This window comes from Ictidomys tridecemlineatus, chromosome 13 (genome assembly GCF_052094955.1).
Source record: "Ictidomys tridecemlineatus isolate mIctTri1 chromosome 13, mIctTri1.hap1, whole genome shotgun sequence".
Classification (NCBI taxonomy): domain Eukaryota; kingdom Metazoa; phylum Chordata; class Mammalia; order Rodentia; family Sciuridae; genus Ictidomys; species Ictidomys tridecemlineatus.
The window spans coordinates 37209520-37235792 of NC_135489.1; the positions used below are offsets into that span (position 1 = coordinate 37209520).

A 26273-nucleotide genomic window follows, 5' to 3' on the forward strand; every position below is an offset into this window, starting at 1 on the left:
ATAGATGAACTCTAGATAGGGCAGAGGAGTTGGAGGGGAAGGGTGGGGGCAGGGGTTATTAATGATGGTGGAATGTGATGATCACTGTCATCCAAAGTACAGGTATGAAGATATAAATTGGTGTGAATATACTGTGTATACAACCAGAGATATGAAAAACTGTGCTCTATATGTGTACGAAGAATTTTAATGATTCCACTGTCATACATAAATAAAAAAATAGTAATAATTAATTAATTTTAAAAATGACCCTGGTAGCCCCCTTATTACTCTTTTAATTTGCTTAAAAGTCAGCCAAAATACTCTGCCAGCACAAATCTGAACTGATAAAATGCTTAGTGGTTATAGGATTGTCTAGGAGCAGGTTTGACTCTAATGTAAACAGAATAAGAAAAAAATTCTGATCCTCTAACTGCTTGAATATGGATTTCAAGATGTCTCCAAGTAGAATGGAAGCTATCCTGACTAAAGCCTGGAGCCCCGGAGGATCCTGATGACACAGAGCGGCAAACTGTCCTTTTGACTTCAGCCCTGAAGTTAGCTAAGTAAGTAAATTGGGGGGGGACTGTGCCTTGAATTTTCTCACTGCGTCGCATGGCATTGACTTTACTGAAATTGACAGCAGGCATTTCTAAATAAAGGTCATTGACCTTTTAATCACTTTGTGTGTGGCAACATGATTTTGTTTGGGGCATTTATGTACTTTTCAGTGCATTCTCTGTCATTCTCCCACTATCATTTTCCATTTCAGGTGCTATTTACAACACCCAGAAGACAAGAAAAAAATCAAGTCCGAGTACATGTGCATGTGGTTATACATAAGTACATATCTGGGGTTAGACAGTAACTGTGTAATTATTTAGCCTTAGAAATAATGTAAAGTAGGTAATTATGCTATATTTAAAGAACTTAAATAAAAATAAATTCTGCTTTCCTGGATATATAAATTGTATTAAAAGGCTTTTTATTCAAAATATGTTCCCAGAATTTAAGAAGATGCCTGGCATACAGAACAACAGAAAAGAAAAAAAAACAAAACTTTACCAAAAATAAATAAATCTGTTAAAAATCTCGCTTGAATGATACAAAAAGATAAACTCTGCAAATAAGAAAGTTCCTAATTTGTGAAAAAGGTAAGAGGCAGAACCAGTAATTAAGTTCAGGTCAGTACATTCATAGTTTCTACTAACCATTTTACAAAAATATCATAATGATCCAGGTGACTATCATTACTCCTATTCACAAATGAAATAACCAAAAGACTTGAATGAAGCCATCAGGTCCAGGTCATTGAACAAGAAGCGGTGATTAAGAATTATAATGTACAGACCAGGATGCATTTATTTTTGTCTTTTTAATTTTAATACTTCTGGAAGCTGCAGTTGGATCCCTGGTGAAGAGTTATTAGAAAGGAACTATTTAGGAGAAAAACATGGTGCCCCCTAGCCAGACCCAGTGACTGTGCCATGTTTCTCAGCCCTGCTCACCATTCAGACACACGCTACTAAATATTTCAAGCAGCACAGACAGAAAGCAAAGCAGAACAGCTTTCCTGCAGCAGACCCCAAAGACAATGTATTATCCAATTCAAGAAGCCTTTGTAAGAGTGGCATTTTCACCCATAAAGCAAATAATACAAGGAAACCCAGTTACATTGACAAAATATTGCTCATTAGATAAAGTCACAACTATAAAGATAATTATTTGAATACATATTTTAAGTTGGTTATTTTTACCTCTGCCTAATCTAACAACGCCATTCACAAATTTAGTTATAAGCTGAGGACCATTCCATTATAACTACAATATTTCTTTCTCCTACTTTTTCTTTCTTTTTTTTCTTTTTTTTGGTTTACTTAGATGGAAGGATATTTTAATTTCCTTGTTTGACCACTTAAAAAAGTTTTTGGAATGCTCCATAACTTATTTGAAAAGACATACATCTCTAAAATATAACATGTTAATTTATCGATCACTCACCTAAACCAGACTTTTTTAATCGTTTTAAGTGTTGATTCGTTTGTTTTCCAGTGGGAGATTTTTGCCCATGTTTCATTTCTTTATCTGAACTGTCTGCTTCACCATTTTTAGATTCAGATCCTAAAAAAAGGAAATAGTTATTATGCCATTATCTTCCTCTTGCTGTCCTTGAAAAGAAGAATCTAAAATTGTTTTAGGAACCATAGATACAATCTTTCTTTCTAAGACTTAATATAGTACCTTTGGCCACAATCTGATTCCCTTACTGGATAAAGAGAGAAAAGCCCAATAAATCAATCAAACAGCACCAAAAGCAAGAACAGATGGCTTAATAGCAGAATCAAAAACTCAGTTACTGATCTGATAGCTTTTAAAATAGTCTAATCTTTTGTAAAAATCCATGAACAATCTCAAACAGTACGATGCCAGTGAGAGATGAAACAAAACAGAGACAGAATGATGAGGGAAGAGGGGATTCCTGGAGAAAAAGAGAGATCAGACCTTTATGAATAACTTTATGTTGAAGCAGGGACAGAAAATGCAAACATTAATAGAATAATAAATACAATGGTATACAGCTGAGAAAATGACAAGAGGTAAATTGGAAGGAAAGGTTAGGGCTGCACTGAGGTAAGAAGAATGTTACTAGAACACAAAACTAATAAGGATTCCAGATTTTGCAGGAGAGGATTGAAAAACAAAATCACACTCATGGCAGAACTGCTTTTGCTAGTGTTTCAAATCAGCATGTGCTTCACCATTAAAGTTCAGCAGTCAAAAGCCAAAGCAGCAACAAAATCCACCTAGATTCACCAGTTATTTCCTCACACCTACTGACAATAGCAAATGAAGTCATTTCATGATGACTTCATTTCTTATTTTTTTTTTAAACTGGGTAGGACTCTATATTTTTGAATCACTGCAGAGTCAAAGATATGAAAAAAAAAAACAACCAAACCTCAAGTGGAAGTATTATTCAGTTAAAAAAAAAATCATGACATCTCTCTCAGTGAGAAAGTCTCCTCTGAGAAGAAACTGGCCAAGCATACAATATTTTAGCTCTTTACCTGAAGGCGGATCCGACTGCTCATCAGACACCTTTAATGGTGTCAAAACAACACGAGGAACAGTCTTGTTTACCATCATTGAGACTCCATTTCTTCTTTTCTGCTGCTGCCTCAAAGCCTATAAAACATGATAATAAAATATAACATAAAAATGTAGCCAAAATGATTCCTCATAATTGAATTAAATGATCCACTTGCCCATCATTAGCTCAAACCTCTTATGAGACTTACATTCCACAGAGCCCCTAATTTGTCAGGATTCTTAATAGACACCTTCATATAATTTTCCCTCAAAAGCATAAAATTGGGCTGTGGCAAAGGGTATAAACCTGAGATCATTTCAGTATAATTCTGACAATAAAGCAGTACTTAACGGTTTGTTCTACCTTAGCAGTGTGGCTTGAGAGCCCATGGAATTTGAAACTGTGACTCCCACGTAAAATAAATGTAAAATAAATATTTCAAAACCAGGATAAAAATATATGTGTCTGCACTCCTCTTGCAGGTGCGTCGTCTCCAGTGCACGGCTCAATCAGTTAACACCGAGTGTCATCAGTATGTACAGCATGTAAGAACTACAGTATTGATGCATTCACTCAGCCGTGGGGAGCGCTGCACAAAATCACTGAACATGGCAGGAATCATTTATTTCTGTGAAGGGAATCAGTCCTAATCTTGGAAACCTTGCAGCATTTGGCTTCTGTCTGCTTGACTTTGGGCATTAACCTTCAGAACACGAACAGGACGGGGTTCTGGCAAATCCAGGGGAAAAAAAAAAATATGAGAATAAATCTGTCCAAATGGGAGTGCTTTGTGTTTCCTAAATGATCGACCATGGTGATGATAATGTAATAAAAGACATTTAAAAGTTTTGAAATACAGCTTTATCTAACTGATCGCTTTATGCAGAAAATTACCTGTAATAAAAAAAAGGGGGGGAGGGTGTCTTAAGCACATGAAGCGGAAGAAACATTAAATTCACAGTTAACAGGAATGCTAAGACTCCTCGAAAGGTTAAAAGGCTGGCCACAGACGGTATGAAGCCTTTTTATTCCTGATTTCTGTGCAATTTCTACCAATTTTACAGCATCTCAGTTACTTGATTAATGATCTCTGACTAACAGTTGTCAGAATTTCCTGAAATACTGCATCGACTGTATATTCCCTTGCTGTCAAAAAACGATGTCAGGTTATTTGCTCAGGGTATTAGCTAAATGTTCAACTTGTTGACCATAAGATTTAGCAATCAAGTAATTACAGAACTGAAAACTTAAATGCCACATAAATGAGAGAAGGCATATTCAGACAAGAGTTAAAGCCAGATGAGAAAGAAAGGCTGGGGCAATCTATCATAAATGACGCAGATACTGATGATTACACAAGACATTTTCCCTTTGATTCTTATGCTTACAGAGCTTTTAAAAAGTATCAGGTGCTGTGGGGAAACAAGAGGTATAAGATTAATAAGATGCTATCCTTCTCACCTTTAGCCTGCTGTCAATAATATGGCAAATGAGAGCATATGTGCTATAAAATATTTAAGACATTTACTCTTTCTTCCAAGGAGTATACATAATTGCACATAAATTGTGCACATACTTGCATAAATCTCTCTAGTCCTGTATAAGAACTCAAAGCACTTTATATACATTAACCTAACAATCCAATAATATAACCAAATGAGGTAACACAGTGATTTAAATTATAATTAATTCCACCTTTGTTCACAATGTAAGACTTCACAAAAGTACAAACAGGAGTAAATTTTTAGAAGTTATGCATTACAGATTATTCAACTATTTCTCTTGGCAAAATATTATGCCCTAAAAAATATTCAGTGTGCATGTGTGTACGTGTGTATATATACATGTGAAGTCACAGAATTTATTTTAGATAAATTTTGAAAAAATGAGAGAAACAAACTAAAGGTCTAGAATCTACAATCAAATATCAAAGATGGGCTGGGCATAGTGGTGCAGGCCTATAATCCCAGCAGCTAGGGAGGCTGAGACAGGAGGATCTCAAGTTCAAAGCCAGCCTCAGCAAAAAGTGAGGTGCTAAGTAACTCAGTGAGACCCTATCTCTAAAAAAAAAAAATACAAAATAGGGCTGGGGACGTGGCTCAGCACTCTAGTGTCCCTGATTTCAATTCCCAGTAACCCTCCCCCAAGAAAAAGAATCAAAGATGATATGCCTTTTTGAAGGATTTGTGGTAAATAATAAATGAAATAATGAAAATTTGGACTCAATTTCTAGAGCTGAAAGGACTCTAATATAAAAAACTTAGCAGAAATAAATCATGATAGAAAAAATTTTAAAAGAATAAAAAAAGGAAAAATTTTAAATTTTAAGGTCTGACAGGATAAAAGAAATTGCTAACCATTGCCCATTTGCATGATTTGTTTTCTGAATATGTACTTCATACTTAGAAAATTCAAGCAATATTTCTCAACACAATTTTTTTTTTAATTCTGTCATGCAACACCAATTGCTTATATGGACAAAAACCAAATGACCATGATGTAACAAAAATTAGTATTCTAAATATATTAAAAGTATTCATGCATATTTTTGTTTTATCTCTGACAAATAAACATTAAATTTATTATTCCTAAATGATATTTGTAGGGGCTTAAATAAGCGGAAGCTCGGAAGTGTCTCTTATTCTGACACTAGTGACAACAGTGAAGCACAGGCAGGTCAGCAAACTCAGGCAGGTCAGAGGTCAGGCATCAGAATAGGAAAGGGGCATCTTCATTTTGCATTCTAGACTTACAGTCATGTTAGAGTGAATCTGTGGTCGTTTACAGGAGTCTAGCTCACTTTCCTGGAAGCAAGATTCACTTGACATGCCAAGATTTCACTTGGGCATGGTGGTGCAGGCCTATAATCCCAGCAGCTAGGGAGGCTGAGACAGGAGGATCTCAAGTTCAAAGCCGGCCTCAGCAAAAAGTGAGGCGCTAAGTAACTCAGTGAGACCCTATCTCTAAATAAAATACAAAATAGGGCTGTGGATGTGGCTCAGAAGTTCCTTCCAAGCATATCAGAATATTGACTGAGGGAGAAAACCAAGGTCACCTCCATTCAGATGCCTGGGACCTCCTGGGTGAGCCTTCTCAAGAACACTCGAACACTTCTGTCTACGAGGCTCCTGGTCTCTTGTAGTGGAGTGTGCATCCTCCAAGTAAAGAGCACTGGCTGTGTAGAGGCTTCTTGTTTTTTGTTTTTTTAATATATATATATAATGTAACTATGCTTTCAACTTCATGTACATCAACTACTCAAACATGCTGCGTATCTCTTTCAAAATCATCTAAAAAATCATGGAATCCCTTTGGGGCCATGGTGACCTGCAGGTGAGAACGGAAGAGACTGCAGTGGGCAAGAACACCCCACCACCCCCATCAGAATGAGCTGTTGCAGTCTAGATTTTTAGATGAGCTTTCCTGTTTTGAAATCATGTTATCAGACAAACACAGATAACTATGGGCCCAATTCAGTCTAAGGGCAGCCACTTTTAATTTCTACTAAATACCATTCCCCACCATCAAAATAAACAAGTTTGCACAATGTAAGTATTAAACTACCAAGTATGGGTACTGGCTAATATGGGTCTTCTAAGGTGCTGATCTGCAGAGAAACTGGGGACTCAGCAGAACTCTTTTTTTCATTTGTTGATGGACCTTTATTTTATTTACTGATATGTGATGCTGAGAATTGAACTCAGTGCCTCACACATGCTAGACAAGCATGCTACCATTGAGCTACATCATCAACCTCTGCAGAGCTCTCTTAATGGCTGTGTTGTACAATGGTTACAAGGTTACAGAGGCAAAGAAAGGCTTAACTAACTAGCTTTATAATACTGGGTAACTGAGTTGGACAAATGTCCCTAAAAACCCTTGACAAAAGTGTGGGCAAGATGCTTCAAACAAGAAAGCTACAGAATAGTATTTTAGCACAATTTATAGCACAAAGTAAATACTCAATATATGCTGTTTTGACATTTCTGTATTTTATCCATGCTACAAAAATAAAATGATTTTTTGAGGATGTATTCTGCTGAACTACCATGTAAGCACTGCTGATTCATGGTACTGAACGTAACAAAGTTTTATTTTAATTATTTTATATTTTCATGAAGGACTGACAAGGAAATGCATAAAATAAGCAAAATAATTTCATAAACACACACACACACACACACACACACACACACACACACACACACACACACCAGTACTAAGAATATTATGCCAAAAAAAGTAAAGATAGTGGAGTGGGGTGTGGGAACAGGTGAACTAACCTGGATTAGGAGGTCAGAAGAGGCCATGCTGGTGGTGACAAAGATAATGATACCCCAGCAACAAGAAGAACCCAGTCATATGAACATTGTGACATCTGTCATCAGTAAATGAAGCAATGACCAGACCCCTAGCAGGACAGGTCTTTGGTGGTTCAGGGAATGAAATGAAAACCAGGGTGGCTGTGAACGAGGACTAGGAAATTTACAGAGATGGTGAAGAACTACTCTCAAGATGGCTGCCCAGATGTCCCAGAACAGTGGACATAGGTTCCTTGCAAAGACAGCCCTGTGAATCTGGTCCTTTCCCTATAGCTTGACATCACCATATTTGCCCTTCTGCCCAAAGATGGAGACTAGGCACAGAAAACAGGAAGCCTGGGCTATCTTCCAACAAACACCTGCTATTTGCCTTTATTCGTTTACTTGTTTTATACGCAAAGGCTGTATTGTATGAAATGCATGGCATCTCACACATCAGACAAGTGTCTTAGTAATTCTCGATCATCTTGAGCTGTCCCTTCTATATCAGGCACACGTATACCCTTTACATGAGCTCTTCTCTCTGGTTGATACACTCTTCCCTCAGAAACCTGGGCAACTCATTTCCTCACATACTTGAAGGCTTTGCTCAGAACACATTCCCACTGTATCTCCATCTCCACCACCGGCTGTGTTTTATTTTTTCCCAAGGACGTATCACCTTGTAGTACACTGTAAAACATCATTTTTCCCATCCTGGAAGGTAGACCCTACAAAAGACAGGGATTTCTTTGCTTTTTTTCCACTGACATGCACCAAATATATAGAAGAATGCCTGTGATGTATAAGGTGCTCAGTAAACATTTACTGAATTGAAATGAAAATTCTCAAAAATAAGTTTATCAAAAATCTCGAAAATCCATAAGTGCTTTGTCTACAAGACTGAAATCAGCATGGAATAATCAACAATTAACTTTTTTCTTCTAATATTCTGTTCAAAATACTCTGACCAATTCTATAGCCCATTCCTGAAGAATATTTTATGTAAAATGTATAGTTTCTTGCATCACCTTTGAGTATTTCTACAGTCTCATTTTCAAGTCTGAAAAGATGGAGTCAAATAAAAAGCTTCCCTCTCCGCTCCCTAGGCTATGCCTCAGATCAGAAACTTTATTAGGAAAGACATTCTTGATTTTTCTCACCCCCCATTTTCCTCCTCTTTTCTTTCTAGGCTCCCCACACACCAGCACTGAGAATGAGGAGTAAAAATAAAGGTAAATTTGTTTAAACCAGTACCATCATACTTGTGGCATCTGAACCTTCAGGGAGGCAAGTGGCCTCCTGTGAGATTCTCAGGGCTGCACTAGTGGGGACTTCTTCACGGGGAGCAATTGAAACTACATTCCACCTGGACATCAACCATGCACCCTACGATCCACTTCCAGGACTCCCCTAAACATAAGACCTAGACACCCGGGCTCTTCTATCTAGAGAGGCAGGCTTCCTGGGCAAGGTCTTAACAAGTCCACCATGGCTGTCTAACTGTTCAGCACCCACTCAGGCATAAGCACACTCAGTATCCTTGCTCCACTGCATACAATATATCTTGATTCCTTCTGCTCAGTCATTATGGTAAGCCCTCTGCCTGCAGAATTCTCCAAGTCTCATAATGCTTCAAAATATAAGAATACAAGATATGGAATATTCCCTCCCCCTCCCTAACACCTCCCTCCACCGTGTGTGTGTGTGTGTGTGTGTGTGTGTGTGTGTGTGCATGTGCACACACACCAGTATTCAGTCTTGAGCTATTTTTCATATAGCTGTTGGGGGATGATCAATAGACCATCTGGCCTCTCTAAGTTTTCTGGGGCTGTGTCTAGCACTTCTCTTCAAAATAAGGAATATTTGTATCACATTTTCAGCTCTGAGTTTCTACAAAAATTCCAAGAAAGATAATTCTATTACATATTATGTTACAAATGTATGTTACATGCAATTTAATTTAAAATTATCTAAATACAAGTGTTCCATGGTCTGAAAAGTATAAGTCCCCAGAAGAGATCAAGAAAATAGGACTAGAAGGGCTAGCTGTGGAGATGTGCCCTGTATAAGTGCACCTTAAAAGAGGGTTTTGTTGCTTTCTGTTGTGCCATCTTTGGGAGCTGGGGTCTTTTCTATTCCACACCAGGCCTCATCAGGTAGCCCTGATCATTAGTCTATAACATGGATTTGACATCAATATTATATAGTCAGTCTTACTATTTCAGCCAACATTCATTTCATGGGTATAATATCAATAAGGTACCTCCAACAGCCTTAGTTGTAATTTGCTATGCTAATGGTTATCTTATTGATCAATTTTATATCTTATCATTTTAAACTCAGAAAGCAGCAAAATTATACCAAATACATAATATTATACCAAATACATAAGCAGACAGCAAGTATAAATGCAGTCTACCATTCAAGCTGGTCACATTATAATATTCTACTGCTCAAACTAGGTAAAGTGAAATTTCTGTATCCATGACATTATCAGGAGGACTATAATTAGACTTACCAAGCTTGATACTTCTAGGTACTACTCAATGAGAAAGAGGTTTCCAGACTTAAGCTTGAAAAAAAGTACATTAAACTTTACAATTACTTGAAACAAACATAAGAAGCTAAATCAGTCTAGAAAAATAAAGATTATATCACACATCAATTCAATTCTGGCTTTAAGTGAAAGGAAAGAAATCAAAAGATGCTGACCAAACTGCTTCTCTTGAGAGACACACCACAATGTTTTCTTGTTTAAAAAAAAAAAAAAATAGGTGGAGGGGAGAGACCCTTAAACAAATATTTCATTTTTACACAGAAATCTTATAATTCAGAAAAAAAGAAAAGAAAGAAAGGAAAAAAAGAAAAGAAACCGTTCTAGTGTTTACCCTAATGGAAAAATAAAATGAGGAATCAGAAATTTTTGTGTTAACTGGGAATTTTAAATTAATGCTTGCTTTATTTTAGTGGAGAAACATCATCAACAAAGTGACTTAAGAATACACTGAATGCAATTAGCCCTCACCAACAATCTGAAAACATCACACGCTTCAAATGCTAACACTTAAATAATCAGAGATACATACACAGAACACAGCTGGCTGAGTCAGGTACAACACACAATCTTGCGAGTCTGCTAAATGCTGACATCCGTGTTCGGAAACCACTATGGCACGCCACAACCTTGGGCATTCATAGTCCTGGTCAAACATATGAACCTAAAGAAGCAAAGCACTAAGACACTACCTGCCTTGCATTATCAAGAAGGAAAAGGACCTGCACTTTTGTGAATAAATTCTCCCACTCTAAATACATAGTGAAGAAAGTGCAAAGAAGCACCAGAGACAATGTGAAAAGGTGGCATCCACCTGTACCCCACCACTGCGGCAGAGCTCACCCTCCTTTTTTCATCTTCTTTGTCTGCTTAAAAACTTCCAAAACTTAATCTTTCTTAAATATCTATCTTTAAAATCCAAAATCTGTTTTATGCTTTTTTAGGATCATGACATCTAAAATACCAAAGCGGAAAGAAGACAGGGAACAAGGTAATAATCAACCTGCTACTCTCCAGTCTTCTGCATATGTGTATGCAGAAAGAAACCCACTGGAATAACAATGTATTATTCATGGAATTATGCTCAACATGTGGTATTAAGTAATGTTCTGATGATCAGAAAGTAAAATGGAACCAATAATTTGGGAGCAATGAGAATATTCCATGTGAAGAGTCAGGGCATTAGAATTAGCATGCTGCCCAACCTGTACCTACAATGCAATCAACAATGCAGGGATGTCAAAGAACCCACTTGCTAGCATGCTTTAGGTGGGAGAAAGATTAAGGACTATGGGGCTAGGAAATTATTACTAGCTTATTTTGTAAGGAGGTTTAAGTTATTATTTTTTTGCTATACTTATGATGCTAAAAGTTCCTGGGTTCTTAAGGGATTTTTGTTCTTGTTCTCACCTACTTTTTCCTAAAAATCTATATCAGCAAAGCTATAGATGGATAACTAAAGACCTATTGAATCAGGATATATTTCTAATAAAATATTATTGACTTATATAATTAATTGTAGGCTATTAATATACGCTGGTCCTAAACGTGAGCAGTCTGTTTAGAGATGGTATTCTAAAGGACTATATTGTATTGCTGTCTTGATGCTATACAAATAGTCAAGTATATAAATTCCTTTGAATTGTGCCAAAAACTTGATCTGCCCTACTTAAATTCTATGTGCTGAAAGGCAGTACTGGTGAAGAGGGTAGAATATGAAACTATAATTCTGAATGCAAATATCATTTCCAATATTCAACTGCTGGGTTATCTGGGACAAATTATCTAACTTCTCTGGGCCTTAGTTTCCTTATTGGAAAAACAGGGATAAGAGTACACACTTCAAAAGAATTCATATAAGGATTAAGTGTACATGCAAAACTAAAGGCATAATGAAATCATCAGCTAATGTAATTATCATTAAGGTCATTCAACTAATGAACTTTGTGTGATAATGACTTGTGCTTAGATACAGACACACAAACCATATATTCCTAAGCACAAATCATGCATATTGACATATATGCATATATTTGTATAATACACTTTACAAAATATTATAGATGGTCACAGTCATTCAAGTATCTGAAAGAAAAGAAAGCTGCAATCTTGCTGTGGCTGTTACAAATTAAAATGCCATATGTTCAGTCAATTTTTGAAATGCTGTCTTTAAAAATTCAGCAATTACATGGAATCTGGGCAAAATTCTGCAAGGACAGCTTTTCTTCTAAATGTATTTCCAATATGAATTTGATTATTAATCAAATATTAGCATATCTGCTACATATTCTCTTGCTAATTTGCTACTTGGTTATAAAATAGAAGTTTTAAGAAATGAATAAATAACTTTTCTAGGGCATCAAGAAGCCTATAGGACAAGCAAGCAAGTGGCCCTTCTCACGAACTTGCTCCGTAACAAAACACTGCTAACCCAAAGTTGTATAACACTTTAGGACTTATAAAAAATGTTCAAATAATATAAAACTGAAACATAGAAAATAAAAAATAATGACACATAACAGTACAGACTTGAATCTTTATTTTCCCATCCACATACTAGAAGATTTCACGGTGTGCACATTTTCCAAATCACTGCACTTCACAAGTGTGAGTTTCATTTATGTTCCCATTCCATTCCCGTTCCTGTTTCTTATATGTCATGGATACAAGTATCCAGTTTTGTATCCTTTTCTCCATCCTGCTTGCTATTTTATTATTACCTACATCTTATTTGCCACCTGAATAAGCATTTGCTCAGATTTCCCTATCTACTTCATCCTTTATTTCACCAATTAATTTCAACAGTAATTATAGTTTTATTCTCTTGTCTCTAAAATGTTCCCAAAAAAGCCATGAGGGGCTGGGATTGTGGCTCAGCAGTAGAGCACTTGCTTAGCATGTGTGAGACCCTGGGTTCAATCCTGAGGACCACATAAATAAATAAAATAAAGGCATTGTGTCCAACTACAACTTATTTGAAAACAAACAAACAAAAAAAAAACCATAATATTAATGGAAAGCTGCCCCAAAGATATGTGCAGGATGAAATACTATTATTACCTAAAAGATAATATTAAGAATGGGAATGTTGCAATTTCAATAGTTAATTCAGAATGAAAGGTAATATACTTCTCTCCAAAAATCTTAAGATTTTTTTTTTCTATGCTTACTTATCTACTACAGCGGAGAAGGGGGGTGAGAACATTCCAAGTCTAAGAGGTTGGGTGTGAGCATTAAGAAGTTTTAGAGGTTGGTGAGGCTTGTTTCTTTAATCAGCTTTATTTTAGAATACATGGTTTCTCTTTCTTTACTCATATTACCAGAATGATACCTTTATTTATGTCCTGGTTAGAGTGAACAGATTAAGGGATATTGGGACAGAATTCTGATCCAAAGGAAGTTGTAAGAGGAAAGCAATTGAACAGGAACAAAGCAGGCCTTCCACTCACTGCTAGGATGATTAATATATCCTCATGTGATGGACCCATCTAACTACAGCATCTCTTCTTTTTCTTCAAACAATTCAGCACTTGCTGGAGTGACAGCAGTAGCTCAGGCTTCCTGAGTGATCACTATGGCCCAGACATGTCCATGTGCTTCCAATGCATCACCCCAGTTAACTCTCAGATCAACCCCGTATACTATCATGTCCACATTTTCTAGAGAATGCCTTTGAGAATCAGAGAGGAAAAGCAGCTTATCTAGATTCACAGCACGGGTAACAATGATCCAACCAAGGTATATCAGTGCCCAGAGCCAACCTTAAAACTGTTACCTCTCACCACCACCTCAACACAAAGCCATGTGACACGAAAGTGCATGTGACATTAGCATGAGACCATGTAACTTCATACAGTATCCAACACCGCATATTGATAGATATTCTAGATGTAGGTAGATATTTGTAACAATAATGAAAAAGAAAATTATCATTTATTTTTATATAACAGATAAGCACAATGAGATCATAGAGATATTATTTTCAAATTATGCAATATATTTATGAACCCAACTGGTTTACACACACCAACAAAAATCTTAACACAAGTTTTTGTATGTGTGTTTCCAAGACCATTCCTCCTCTATGTCAGACTTGAGTCCTCAGCCAAGCCTCTCCTACTTTTTAGTGTGGACTAAAATGATTATATTAAATATTATGCAAGGAGTTGAACTCAGAATATGTCTGTTGCTTTCTGATGGTTTGGTTCTTATTTATTTTATCTGATCAGCAGAACACATTACCTTAGGTAGGCAGAACGGAAGGAAGAGGACAGATGGCAGCTCTCTTACCTGCTTGAGCGCCTTTTTGGTGTGCTGCTGAAAGGAAGACACTAGCTTGCCCTGCACTGCTGTGTTCGTGAGGCTTGAATCTCGAGTGGAAGATGCTTCGTCGGGTACCTGCTTCGCACAAACTAGAAACAGAGAGAGATAATAATATTACTAATTTGAATTCCTTTTTTTACCTCCACTGTAATTAACTCACTTGGAGCTTTTTCTCCAATTGAAAATGGATACTTAAAATAAAGCAAAATAGCACAGTAAAAAAGAAAAGTTATCTAGATTCGAAGAGAAGGGATCATTTAACAAATGTGTGGCCACAGTTCAAATTAACCTCTTTGGGCCTCCATGTTGCCTTACCCACTAATGGATGATAATTTTTATGTCACAGAGCTATGGACATAACAAACAGAACAATACCTGCCTCTGAAGTTGCAGTTTGGAGTCAGTAGACACTATCTGAATCTGAATACGGCAACTGAACGATGCACAAACTGAAGAAAACTATCTACATGAGCAAAACTGTTTTAAATCCACCCAGCTTCATAGATATAACGTTTCCTCTATTTAACGACCCTTCTTCTGCAGAATCTATGACCTGCTGCGACTTATTTCTCTTCTCCTATGGGACAAGACATGTAGAATGGAGAGGGAAAAATGAAATCTGAGATACTTGTTTTCAAATCAAGACCAATTATTTTTGAAGAAATGGTGCTCCCTACCGATTGCAATGTAATCTGCCCATTTTTACCAGAGTCAGATTTTCCCTTGGCCTGTTGTACAGCAGTCCAGTACATTCTCCCCAAAGACCACTTTTTAGGAGAACTGATGTCTAGACATGGGTGACCAAGGAGCTTATCTGGAAGCTAGAACTCTTCCTTCAGTCCTGCCCCGACAGACAAGGTTTAACACCTGCCATGATCTTGGCAGGAGCACTGACACAGGTCTTTTTCTGTGTATACTGGAAGAAAGGGAGGCATTTGGAGAATCGGAGTAAGGAAGTACTATGATTAGTAGTAGCAGAATGAAGGCATATGTCAAAGGCAGGAGGCAAGAGGAAGTTAGATAGAAGAAAATAACTTGAGAACATATTGTAAATGCACAAAACATGACTTTTTAAGGGCACAGGGTAAACAGTATGTCAAGAAAACTTTCCAAGTAATCGTAACATGGGGGATTCTGAACAGGGTTTTAAAGGTACGTAGAGGAGTAAAAACTATTATACTTATCAATCCCCAGCACCAATAATAATAATAATAATTGCAGTAAAAAATTGAAGCTATGCACATACATAGTGCTGAGAAGAGTCAAGTTTCTTTCTACAGACTCTAGCAAATCTTGCCTATGAATGTACATGTGGCTCATGAGAAGAGAATTTGGGGAAATCAAGCATTAATCGAGCTTTGTTTTAATTCAGAAAGCAATCAGGAAGCCAGCCATATGAATGAGTTTAGGAAAATGGTTGTTAATTATTAATCTAGGCACTTTACATATGTGATCTCATTTAATTCATACAGCTTGCTCGCAAGACAAATGGGTATTATGTTCATGTGGAAGAGAGAAAGCCAGAGCTCAGAAAGGCCAATAAGTCACCCATGGTCACACAGGCAATGACACAGCAGTGCTGGATCCAAGGCAAGCCCGGTCTAGTTCTGGAGCCCAGGATTATTCCATGTAAACTAGCTGGCCTCGAAAGCCAAGATCAGATGCAGGAAATTCCACGTCTAAAGAAATATAACTGAACTGCATGATGTTGCAAATGCTAAAACAAAGTTTCAGAAAGGGAACAAGTCATTTAGCCCCTGGCATGAAAAAATTAAGAATTGTAGGTTTAAATATAATTATATGGTTTCAAAACATCTGCACATATAGTGACAGAAGTCCTTAAAGATCTAGTGATTTTTTTTCTACTTGATACATTATGACATTTTTCATTAAGATGGTGTAAATGTTCTATTTTAGAACATTTTTAAACACTGTTTGCATAAACCATGTATGGTTTCTAACACCTCTCCTTGAAATTACTACTCATTTGTAATACTTTGCTGAAGCTTACTTACCAAAAAATATTAGAAATAATCATCAACTTATACTCTAAAGATAAATCTACTCTGTGTGTGTGTGTGTGTGTGTGTGTACTGGTTTATACAGATGGTCTTTTCAATGTGTTGAAGTCTCTATGAAGTGTGACAAATCAGGGAAGTGATAGAAAAGTGGCAGACAGGATACGTAATCCCAAGTAGACAGAGTGAAATGGATATAATGTAAAAGTAAAGGGTGCGTTAGCAAATATATTTTATTACTTTCACATTCTTAGAAGCACTTGCACCTAGAAAACTGAACACTTACTGATTAGAAAGGAGAACCAAATGCAATCCGTGGGTATTAAGGAATTTATGGAAAATATGAGAATGTTCCTGCATGCTGGACCTCTAAATTCAAATTTACTACCAATTTACTTGGGAAATGCTTTTATTCATGTCTTTCAAAGGTAAACTACAGTACAGCAGGATCAAATAACAACAAACTCTGTCTATACAATTAAAGCCTTTGTGTCCCTCCTATTTTCTGACTGCTAACTAAGCGGTGCACAATCGACTCTCCTGAGGATAACACTAGCTCACCATTTTGCTCTATTTCTCTCTGATCTAGGAAACCATCCAATATTGGGAAACCACATGATTTAAATTTATGATGACACTGTGTTCACAGTGATTCATATACATTTATATACACTGTTTCCAAAAGAAAGATTCTGTTCAATTTGGAGCCCAGAACTTTATAGGGAAGCCAGGACAATGGAGTTAATGTCCAGCCTTAATGAATACTAGGAACCTAGTTCTCAAAATGATTCATCTTCCTCTACCCAACTCTATTTGCTTTATCTTACATTCCATTCCAGACTCAATGAAGCACTATGAATATTCCTGTATTAAGTAGCCATTTTTCTCCCTGATTGCTCTTTCTGGAACTTGGTCCTCACACATTTCTCTGGGTCAAACCATTTTTCCCCTAATTATTTTCTTCTGATAGAATGATTATAGAGTCTTAAAGAAAAGTACAATGTTATCAAAAAGTACAATATATACATGATTCTTTCCTTTGGGTTAGAATTTAAATTTTTAAGGGAAAAAAATCAAAAAAGAAAATTACTGATGGGGTACCCACATAATTCATCCACAAGCTCCAAGGAGGAGGTGTAGGGCTGGGGATGTGGCTCAAGCGGTAGCGCGCTCGCCTGGCATACGTGGGGCCCAGGTTCGATCCTCAGCACCACATACAAACAAGAAGGAGGTGTGTATGTGTTCTTTTAAGTAATGACAAATACAGACTCTTATCATGAATATATGAATCACTGGGTAATTGAACTGTACAGGGAAACGCAGTATCATTCTCTGACAAAACACAGGGTTTTCAGCCTTTTTTAAAATTTATTTTTTAAGCTTTCTTAATAATAGACGGGATAAATAACTAAGGGCCTATTCCAAACAGTTCCCTGAAAATTTATCTGAAGGACTCAGTGTAGCCTCTGAAATTCAAGCCAAAGAAAAATTAATGCTAAAGGAAGGATCAAGGAAAATCCCCTGTAAGTAAAACTACAACAGGAGCCAGGAAACTGAAGAATTAGGACAGATGTTTTATCCAATAAATATCAAACACTGACATGCAGTTTAGAAACGGATATCTTCTTGGCATTCAGGACAGAAAGGGAGCTATTTTTTTCTAATTGGCAATTGGCATGATCACAAAAGTACTGCCAGAACTTTATACCTCGAAACCCCAAAAGACAGCCTGCCCTTTCCATAGGTGTACAAACTGCAGATGAAGAAACAAAAATAACACTGATTTTCCCTGGAACTTACATTCCTCAACACTTTTAAAAAAAAAAATGTGTAGAAATAGTATTTCTGTCTACATTTTGCTTACCTCCCAAAATTAGGTGAGCAAAACACATAGTTAACACCAATCTTCTGATATTAGACTAGCCTATCATCTACCTCACACTCCCCCAAATCTCCAAAATAACCTGTTTACAAGATCCAGGAGCAAAGACAGGTGGATGTAACCCATGTAACCATGAGGCAGCTTCAAAGCCCAGGGACACGGATGACTGTATTCTAGCAAAACTGTGGGTTTATTTCTTTTTTTCTTCAGCATCCCCAATTGTCATCTTGTCTCTTTTTCACTTAGCACTCAATTTGAGCATGCAATTGAACTACAAAATGTGGATTGGGATCCAAGTTTAAAGTTGCATGTTGGACAGAGGATACAGGTGGTATCCCCTCCTAATCTCACTACTAACCCACTGACTGGTGTCCAAGAGGACACCCACAATTCTAACTTTGACCTTTAACTCAAGACACACACACACACAAAGGGAGAAATCAGAACATAAACTTGCTCTGCCACGACTTCTATTCTCATATCTTCCTGATTTCCCACCATCTCTGATCCATTTACCTGCTATGTTTATGCATTGGCTCTGATGATTCCTCCTCTAGATTCTCCTCCCCTTTACTCTACCTAGCAAACTCATCTGGGCAAATGAAACTTCAAAGAGTTTCCCACAAAGCTTCCTAGAGTATGAATGAGGCCAACTTGCTTCTCCTCTGACCATGCTTCCTTGGAACCTAGTGGATGAATTCTTGACAGTTCCTGCAGAACTGGGACCTGTGTCCCCTGGCTCAGCAACTCAGGGACTGAGAATCCCTGCAATACTGGGATCTGTGCAAATATGGGCTCAGAGCAGGCAAACTATAAATGTTATTAAACCAAAATTTTTAATTTGATTTTCATTAAATTTGTTTAAAGAATCCATTGTTGAAGCTAACTTTCAATTACTCTTTTTAACCTGAATCATGGAAGGAGAGGGTCAGCAAAGCTAGTTTTTATTATGCAAAAGCATATATAAAAATAGAATTTAAAAATTTTGAAAACAGAAGCCTGTTTTCAAAAAACTCTCTAAAATTATCCTAAAGTCAATTAGGGAAAAATATAAAAGCCAAACCACAGACCTTCCTATAAAAGTCTGTGGGAAGCTGCATGACTTGCCACTAATTATAGATACATTTCCCTCTGCTGTCCTTACTCATTGCCTTATTTTAAGAGGAAAGTCAGAGTTTTGTGGTTTTACATAGGGAAATAAAAATAAATAAAATTTAAAAGTCAAAATTAGAAATCATTATGCTATGTAAAATTGCAGGAGCGGTGTGGGGTGCAGAACTGCACATAGACCAGAATCTGGACATTATCATTATATAGTAAATGCAACACAGATATTTTGTACTATTAGTTGCTATATATCCCACACTAAGCCACACATCCCCCAGGCAACTGATGTTCAAACATTTAATAAAGTCAAGTAATGATACATCCTTTGGCCGTTTTCACTTTTTAAAATTTTTTTAAATATTTCTTTTAGTTGTCAATAGACCTTTATTTTATTTAAATAAAATCAAACTGAGAATCAAACCCAGGGCCTTACACATGCTAGGCAAGCACTCTACAACTGAGCCACAACCCCAGCCCGAACATTTTCATTTCTATCAGTTGTCCCTCTAACTACTACCTTTCAATTTTCTGAATAGTAAAACCATATTCTCTCAAAGCCCAACAGCTTTCTATAGAAATATAGGTTTAATAATGCCTTAATGAATTAAAAGAAAATTAAAATTAATTCAGGCACTGTGACAAATGGGTTTTTTTGTTTTTGGTTTTGGTTCAAGGTATTGAACCCAACACTGGGCCACATCCCCAGACCTTTTTCATATTTTACTTTGAGACAGGGTCTCGATAAATTGCTCAGGACCTCACCACGTTGCTGAGGCTGGCTTTGAACTTGCAATCCTCCTGCCTCAGCCTCCTGAGCCACTAGGATTACAGGCATGCACCCCCACACCCAGCTTCAATTATATTTTTAAAGAGGGTTGGATCTTAGAAGTTTGTTTTTTCATTTATTATTAATTCAACTGCACAACTTCTAATGAGCACTTTTCTTCTTGTCAAGCACCAGGGAAAATGTAGGGAAGAAAACTGTGAACAACAACAAGATGTGAGGTTGAGGCCACGAGAGTTTTCTAAGGTTTTTTGTATCCAAAGAACAATGATGTGGAACCATTGATTCTGAGGAAAACTATGCCTTCAAAAACATAGTGGTGATAACTACGCTTTGTTCTGAAAGATCAATGAGCAGCTAATTAAAAAAAAAAATCCCCAAATAGCAAGTAATCAAAAGAATTTAGTTTGGATTTTAATATGTTGTATATACAGAACTTAATTTGAAATTGTATGCATTAGCTATTTTGGATATATGCAGCAACAAACTAAATGTCCCAAATTGTAAAAATTGACCTAAAAAAGAACATGGAAGCCCATTTGACCCCAATTAAATCTTTCTTGGACTCCATTTCTTTCAAAGAAAGATAATTCCCTAATTTCTTTTGGATACAGTCTGTGGAGAGCTGCCCTCTCTAAAAACATTTCTTGTTCCAAGATAGGTATAGGCATTTGGGCTTAAGCCATTTTTCTTGCTGCTTTAAAAGAAAACATTCAAAGAATATGCCAAGAAAAACTAGCAATTACATAGAGCAATACTAGCAATAAAATAATGGAAATAGCAATTTTTCCCTAAGAAACTTTCAAAGGACAAGGAGTCAAAACATTGTAGTTATTGATGTTCTTGATAATATTTAGAGCAATATTTTCCATGAATAAAAGAGACCTAATATACCTGAAATTTTTACTATACTTTAGGCTTCGGAAGCAGATTATATAAAGTATACAAAGCCTAATAAAGCTCTTTTCTTCTTCAGGAGAGGTTTCCAGAAAAAATAAATTAATTAATAAAAAGTAAGTTGGGCACAGTGGCACACACCTATAATCCTAGCAACTCAGGAGGCTAAGGCAGAAGGATCACAATTTCAAGGTCAGCGTCTGCAACTCAGAGAAGCTCCAAGTGACTTGTTGAGACCTGGTCTCAAAATAAAAAATAAAAAAAGGGCTGGAGATGTTGCTTAATGGTAAAGTACCCCTTGGTTCAATCCCCAGTATCAAATAAGATGGTCATTAAACCAACAAAAAAGAAAGTGTGTGTGTGTGTTCCTATGAGATGCATCATGGTGACACCTAAATGATATTTTTTCATGGCTAATACAAATATTGCAAATGATGTTCACGTGTCGCTGTCCCAGAACTGGATATATCACAACTTCATTACAATGTCCACAAAAGGTTCACTCAAATTTGCACTGGATAGGACACCGTTACTACATAGGTACCTAGGAAGAACATTTTACCCATGGAAAATGTAGCTATAGAAATACTTCCTACAAGCACTTGATTTATCAGCCAAGCCAATTTAGTGATACAAATACCTCTGGATATTCATCAACATACCCTTCAGATACAAACTAGAAAAAGAGGAAACTCAAACTGCAAATCAATATATTTAGTAGGAAAACCCTATCCTATTGGTGCCAGCTTTGAAACCTAACCCTCCTTCCACCACAGAACCAATAAGAATTTCTCTCCCAGAAGTATGGAGAGTCATGTAACAGCATGTGTGTGTGGTAAAAATATCAGGGGCTATTGCTTTTGCCCTGGTACAACACCTGGGATCCTCCATGTTGCGTCAGTTTCCTAAAACAGCTGAACAGACATAAAGCAATCAACCTAGAAAATGAGAAATAGAAAAAGTAGACAGAAAGGCTATCAGCAAAAGGTTAGCATGGGTCAAGAGTAAATGCTTCACTCACAGACATCATTACTAATTACTTTATACCTCAACATATATCAACTCCAATGTGTAGCAACAGGGAATTAGGTAAGGGACCAGGTGGCTCACTGAGAAATGGTTATATATAGTCACTTAGAGACAGAAGAGAGAATGGATCATCTGGTATCAATGAAAAGAACTTTTTTTTTTTTTTTTAAGAACACGGGTGCTTTGTTCTTACATACAAATCACAGACTGTATAAATCAAACAGAACATTGGCTAGTTAAGATGAGTAATTGGGGGAATACCTTTAATTTTGTTTTTATTTGAAAGGGAGTTTGTTTTTATTATGAGATCACACTCTTTCCAATTTTTATCTCTTTATTATGAAATATTCTTCTCATAACACAAGAAAAAGGGGAAAGTACATTTAAATGGGTCACTTTATCTGCAATGAAAAGAAAACTTTCTTTTTTTTTTTTTTACATGTCTCTGGACTGTTAAAACTGACTAAAATCCATTTATACAAGAACAAAGTTCACAGTTCAAGGGGAAATATGTTTTTTAAAAAAAGAGCCCCTAATGGATAAAAGAAATGGAAAATAGTATCTATACGTACTGTCTGAAAGAGTTGAAGTCAGTCACTTGGAGAAGTTGAGATGGAGGGGGTAGTGACTGGATAGTCACCAGCTGTTTGCTATCATCAAAGAGGGGGAAAAGGAGGAAATTAGCTTCATTAAAAGCCCAAAAGATTTCAACAGAGGGAAAAAATTCTTCGCTATACAGGTTATCAAAAACATAGAGGGACAGATATTAGGAGAGGAGGATTTCTATCCTGCTGGACATCTGCTATTGGAATAATGTCTAATTGAATTGACGGGTTTAAGAAAAACACTGGCCTGGGAGAGGACCCAGGCCTGAATGATCTTTTGAAATCTCTCATGCTTCTTGTGAACTGTGAAATCAGTGGGCTGGGATGAAAGGAGGGAAAATGAGAAAGAGTGGGCAGAGGAAGTTTTACATCCTGCCAACGGTCATTTCTGACTCTAGAGCTTGTTCTCTTTGTACTTTCTTCCATGTGTAACTAAAACAACATAATTTTCACATACTTAAGTTTCTTTAGGCCACCAATGTGGAGCAGGTGTCTCCATGAGCTGCTAACAAGACTCTGACTAAAATGCAGAGATGCTGAATGAAAGACAAACTAACTTAACCCAGGAAAGTAAGGGAGGCTGGTGTTGTAGACCCTGGAGGAATTTCGTTTACTCACAAGGTTCTTAGCAAGGGTTACCAGTTGCAAATTGATTCTATTTTCTCTTCTCCCTCCAAATCCACCAACACCTCCCAGCACACCCCACCCCAAACACACCATCCTATATAAAACCACACTAGGGCATTCACAGGTAGGTACGGAAAAAAAATCTCCACCAAAAAAAAAGACCACGGGGAAAGAGACCCTAAGTAGGAGAGCAACCTCTAGAGGTATTCCGAACATTCCCTTCCTGACTCCTCTATCCCTGTGTCATTTTGCTTTCCTTTCCTGTTGTGTAAAAATGCTCCATAAACTCTCAGCGTAACAACTCCGTGGGGGTCAGAGCCCGGATGGTGCCCCCTCGCTTTGCCCGGGAAGCCCCTCATCTGTATGTAATTGATGTCTCAACAGAGATCCTAGCCACACACTTCAGGCCATCTTAAAGTACTTTTCACGTTTGATCAAAAGACCCCTCAAACTGCGGCCTCTGAGCCAATGAAAACAAAGAATGAGCTGAATAACGTTTCATGAAGTGAACAGAACTCTGCCAAGAATCACACACTCAGAAACCCACTTATAAAACTGGCCATAAAGAAGAATGAAAAAGGGCCATATAAAATTCTTGAAATCTTGGAATCATTATTTATCCTGGGATCTAAGGTCTAAAACATAGGATATGTGTTCTCCATTTTTTCCCCCTAAATGAAGACTTTTAAAACACTAATTCCCTTGCTTGAGTGCTGCTTCCTCCCTGAAAGCCATTAGGGTTAATAGCAAGCAGACCCTTTTTTGATCTCTGTGGATGAAAATTGTACATTCTCCGGTTTCCTCATTTAAAAAAATAAGTAGGATGGTTATTGTTGATTTTAAACTTGAAGTATATATGACCACCACAAAAAGGGAAACTCATTTTTGTTCTTGTTCATCTAAGTTAAAGGACGAAGATGATGAAGACTGTCTACTGATGATATCATTTCATATAGAATATGCATGGGTTCTCTGTAAACCAGCAGCACACTGTAAGTCAGCTTAATGTGTGAGGAAACTCAGGGTATACCGATGCATTATGCTCAGAAAAAGAAAAAAATATTCTGACACAAACACACCCACAAATCTCTGACTAAAACAGACCATAAAATTAATAATTTCTTTGGGTGACATGGATCTATACTTACATAAGCATAAATGGTCATGGGTTGTCAACACAGATACCTCAAGTGATTCACCTAAGTCACTCTTCAATCTCTAAGCTTGTAAAATTTGAACAGTTTACTTTCTCAAGTCTATACTTCCAATGCTGATTTGACAGACTGTTCAGAAGCCAAAGAAGCATACCCATAACCACAGTTCTGTGTCTCATAAATGCTACTACAATCAATAATATACCCCTTTTCCCACATTGTAAAAATTTTCAATGAATCTTTAAAAAAAACATCTTGGCAAAGCATCTCCCCTTCACAAAGAATGTTTCTCTGGACGATGATTCCAAGAAGAAGACTAAAGCCCCTTAACTACGTAAGAACTTCAGTATTAATACCTAGCATCAAGCACTAAGGTTTCTCTCTCGTTATCTGTTTTTTTTTGGGGGGGGGGGTTGTTGTTGTTGTTTTTATATTTTAATACACTATATATACATATATATATATATATATTTTTTATTGGTTGTTCAAAACATTACAAAGCTCATGACATATTATCGTTATCTGTTTTTATAAAATACTTTCTTCTCCTTTGCTTCTCTGCCTGCCTCTCTAACGGAGCAGCAAATGTCAATTAATCTTCATTAATCTGAAATAACTCTATGGTAGCAGAAGGCTATTATTTACCTCAATACCCTCTACTCTTTCACCCAAAGGGACGTGGGGGAGAACACAGAAAAACAGCTGGTGGGACCCACCCTCACCCTCCCTCCCCTCTCCCCCTAACCCCCTCACACTCACATCCACACATGTACCCCACCTTCTTTATTTGATCAGACTTTCAACATGTATTTATACAGCTGTAAAAAGTATGGAAGGTCTATCCATTCTAACTTCTGGTCAAATATGTATCAGGGCAAGGAAATCTCCTAAAGCAGTTCTCTTTCCTGGAATGGGTTACTGATTCATAAGCAATCATGTGGTATCCTGTTCTTTCATTTTTATAAGCCAAGGGTTCCTCTTTGTCAAAGTCTCATGTTTATGATCAAAATAGATGTGGTCTAATGTTTGGCAAATTACATCAGCAACCACCAGGCAATGGGAGTCTGACCTTTGGTGTCACACATATCTGGGTTCGTGACATGAATGAGCCATTTAACCTCTTTAAGTCCACTGGTAATAAAATAACTAAAAGAAAGTAAAATAAAAGAGCCTAAAATATTACCTACTTCAGAGAAATGTTGCAAAGATTAAAAAGTATAAAAGCAAACAGTGTACAAAGGCTGGACATTGTAAACAATACTTTTTCAGCTTCTTGGTCTGAAAATGTATCATGAGGCTAGATTAATAGGCTACACCAGAAGTAGGTGACACAGAGATGAAGAAGAAATATGCTTGTCCTGCAAGAGGCAATTGTGGTTTGCAATAAGATACAAAAGTGGGCAAGCCAAGGAATGCTCAAGGAAATAAGTTATTTACTATTCTTTCAGTGATTTCCCATAGCAATTTCCCTAATGCAACTTCAAAGGAGAGGCCAGGAAATCTATCCAGGTCACATTAGTCAGATGTGTGCCTGTGTATGGATTATTCTGTGCAGTACCTATTCACATGTCAAATTAGGAGGTTTGCTTACTCCTTTTGGTCCAATTATTGGCTAAGTCTCAATCTATCTTCTACCCTTTCCCGATTCTTAACACCCTCCCCACTCCATCTCCTTTTAGGATTGATTCAGGATGAGCCACAAGCAAAAATCTTCTGCAACCTCCAAGTTTCTTCTGAACATCCCTTTACTTCTTGGTCTATCTGACTCTCTCCTATGGATACCACTTCCCTGGAAGACTCTCAGGTAGAAGGAAGTCTTTGTCTTTTTCCATACATCTTATATCACTGGGCCTGGAACATGGATAGGTGACATATGTTCTCCTGCCTATTCCTTCAGACCATTCTCCCTCCCTGTTCCT

The 26273-nt window shown here is 37.0% G+C and overlaps 1 protein-coding gene and 1 long non-coding RNA gene across 4 annotated transcripts in view; one reads left to right on the forward strand and one right to left on the reverse strand.

The window, feature by feature from the left end:
* Positions 1-26273, reverse strand: part of Asxl3 (ASXL transcriptional regulator 3) — a 105690-nt gene that overhangs the window by 73008 nt on the left and 6409 nt on the right. The window contains exons 1-4 of one of the 3 annotated variants that reach the window (XM_040273971.2): positions 22541-22839; positions 14219-14340; positions 3048-3165; positions 1981-2100 (exon numbers count right to left, since the gene is read on the reverse strand). In XM_040273971.2, the coding sequence (XP_040129905.2) occupies positions 1981-2100; positions 3048-3126 (199 nt within the window). In that variant the 5' untranslated portion in view covers positions 3127-3165; positions 14219-14340; positions 22541-22839. Of the gene's footprint in view, positions 1-1980; positions 2101-3047; positions 3166-14218; positions 14341-22540; positions 22840-26273 lie in introns of those variants that run through there. The other 2 variants (XM_078030205.1, XM_021726552.3) reach the window with 2 other exon arrangements.
* On the forward strand, positions 17-26152 carry LOC120886151 (uncharacterized). Its single transcript, XR_013429609.1, has 3 exons — positions 17-545; positions 10873-10919; positions 26034-26152. It is a non-coding gene; the product is annotated as an uncharacterized LOC120886151 (long non-coding RNA).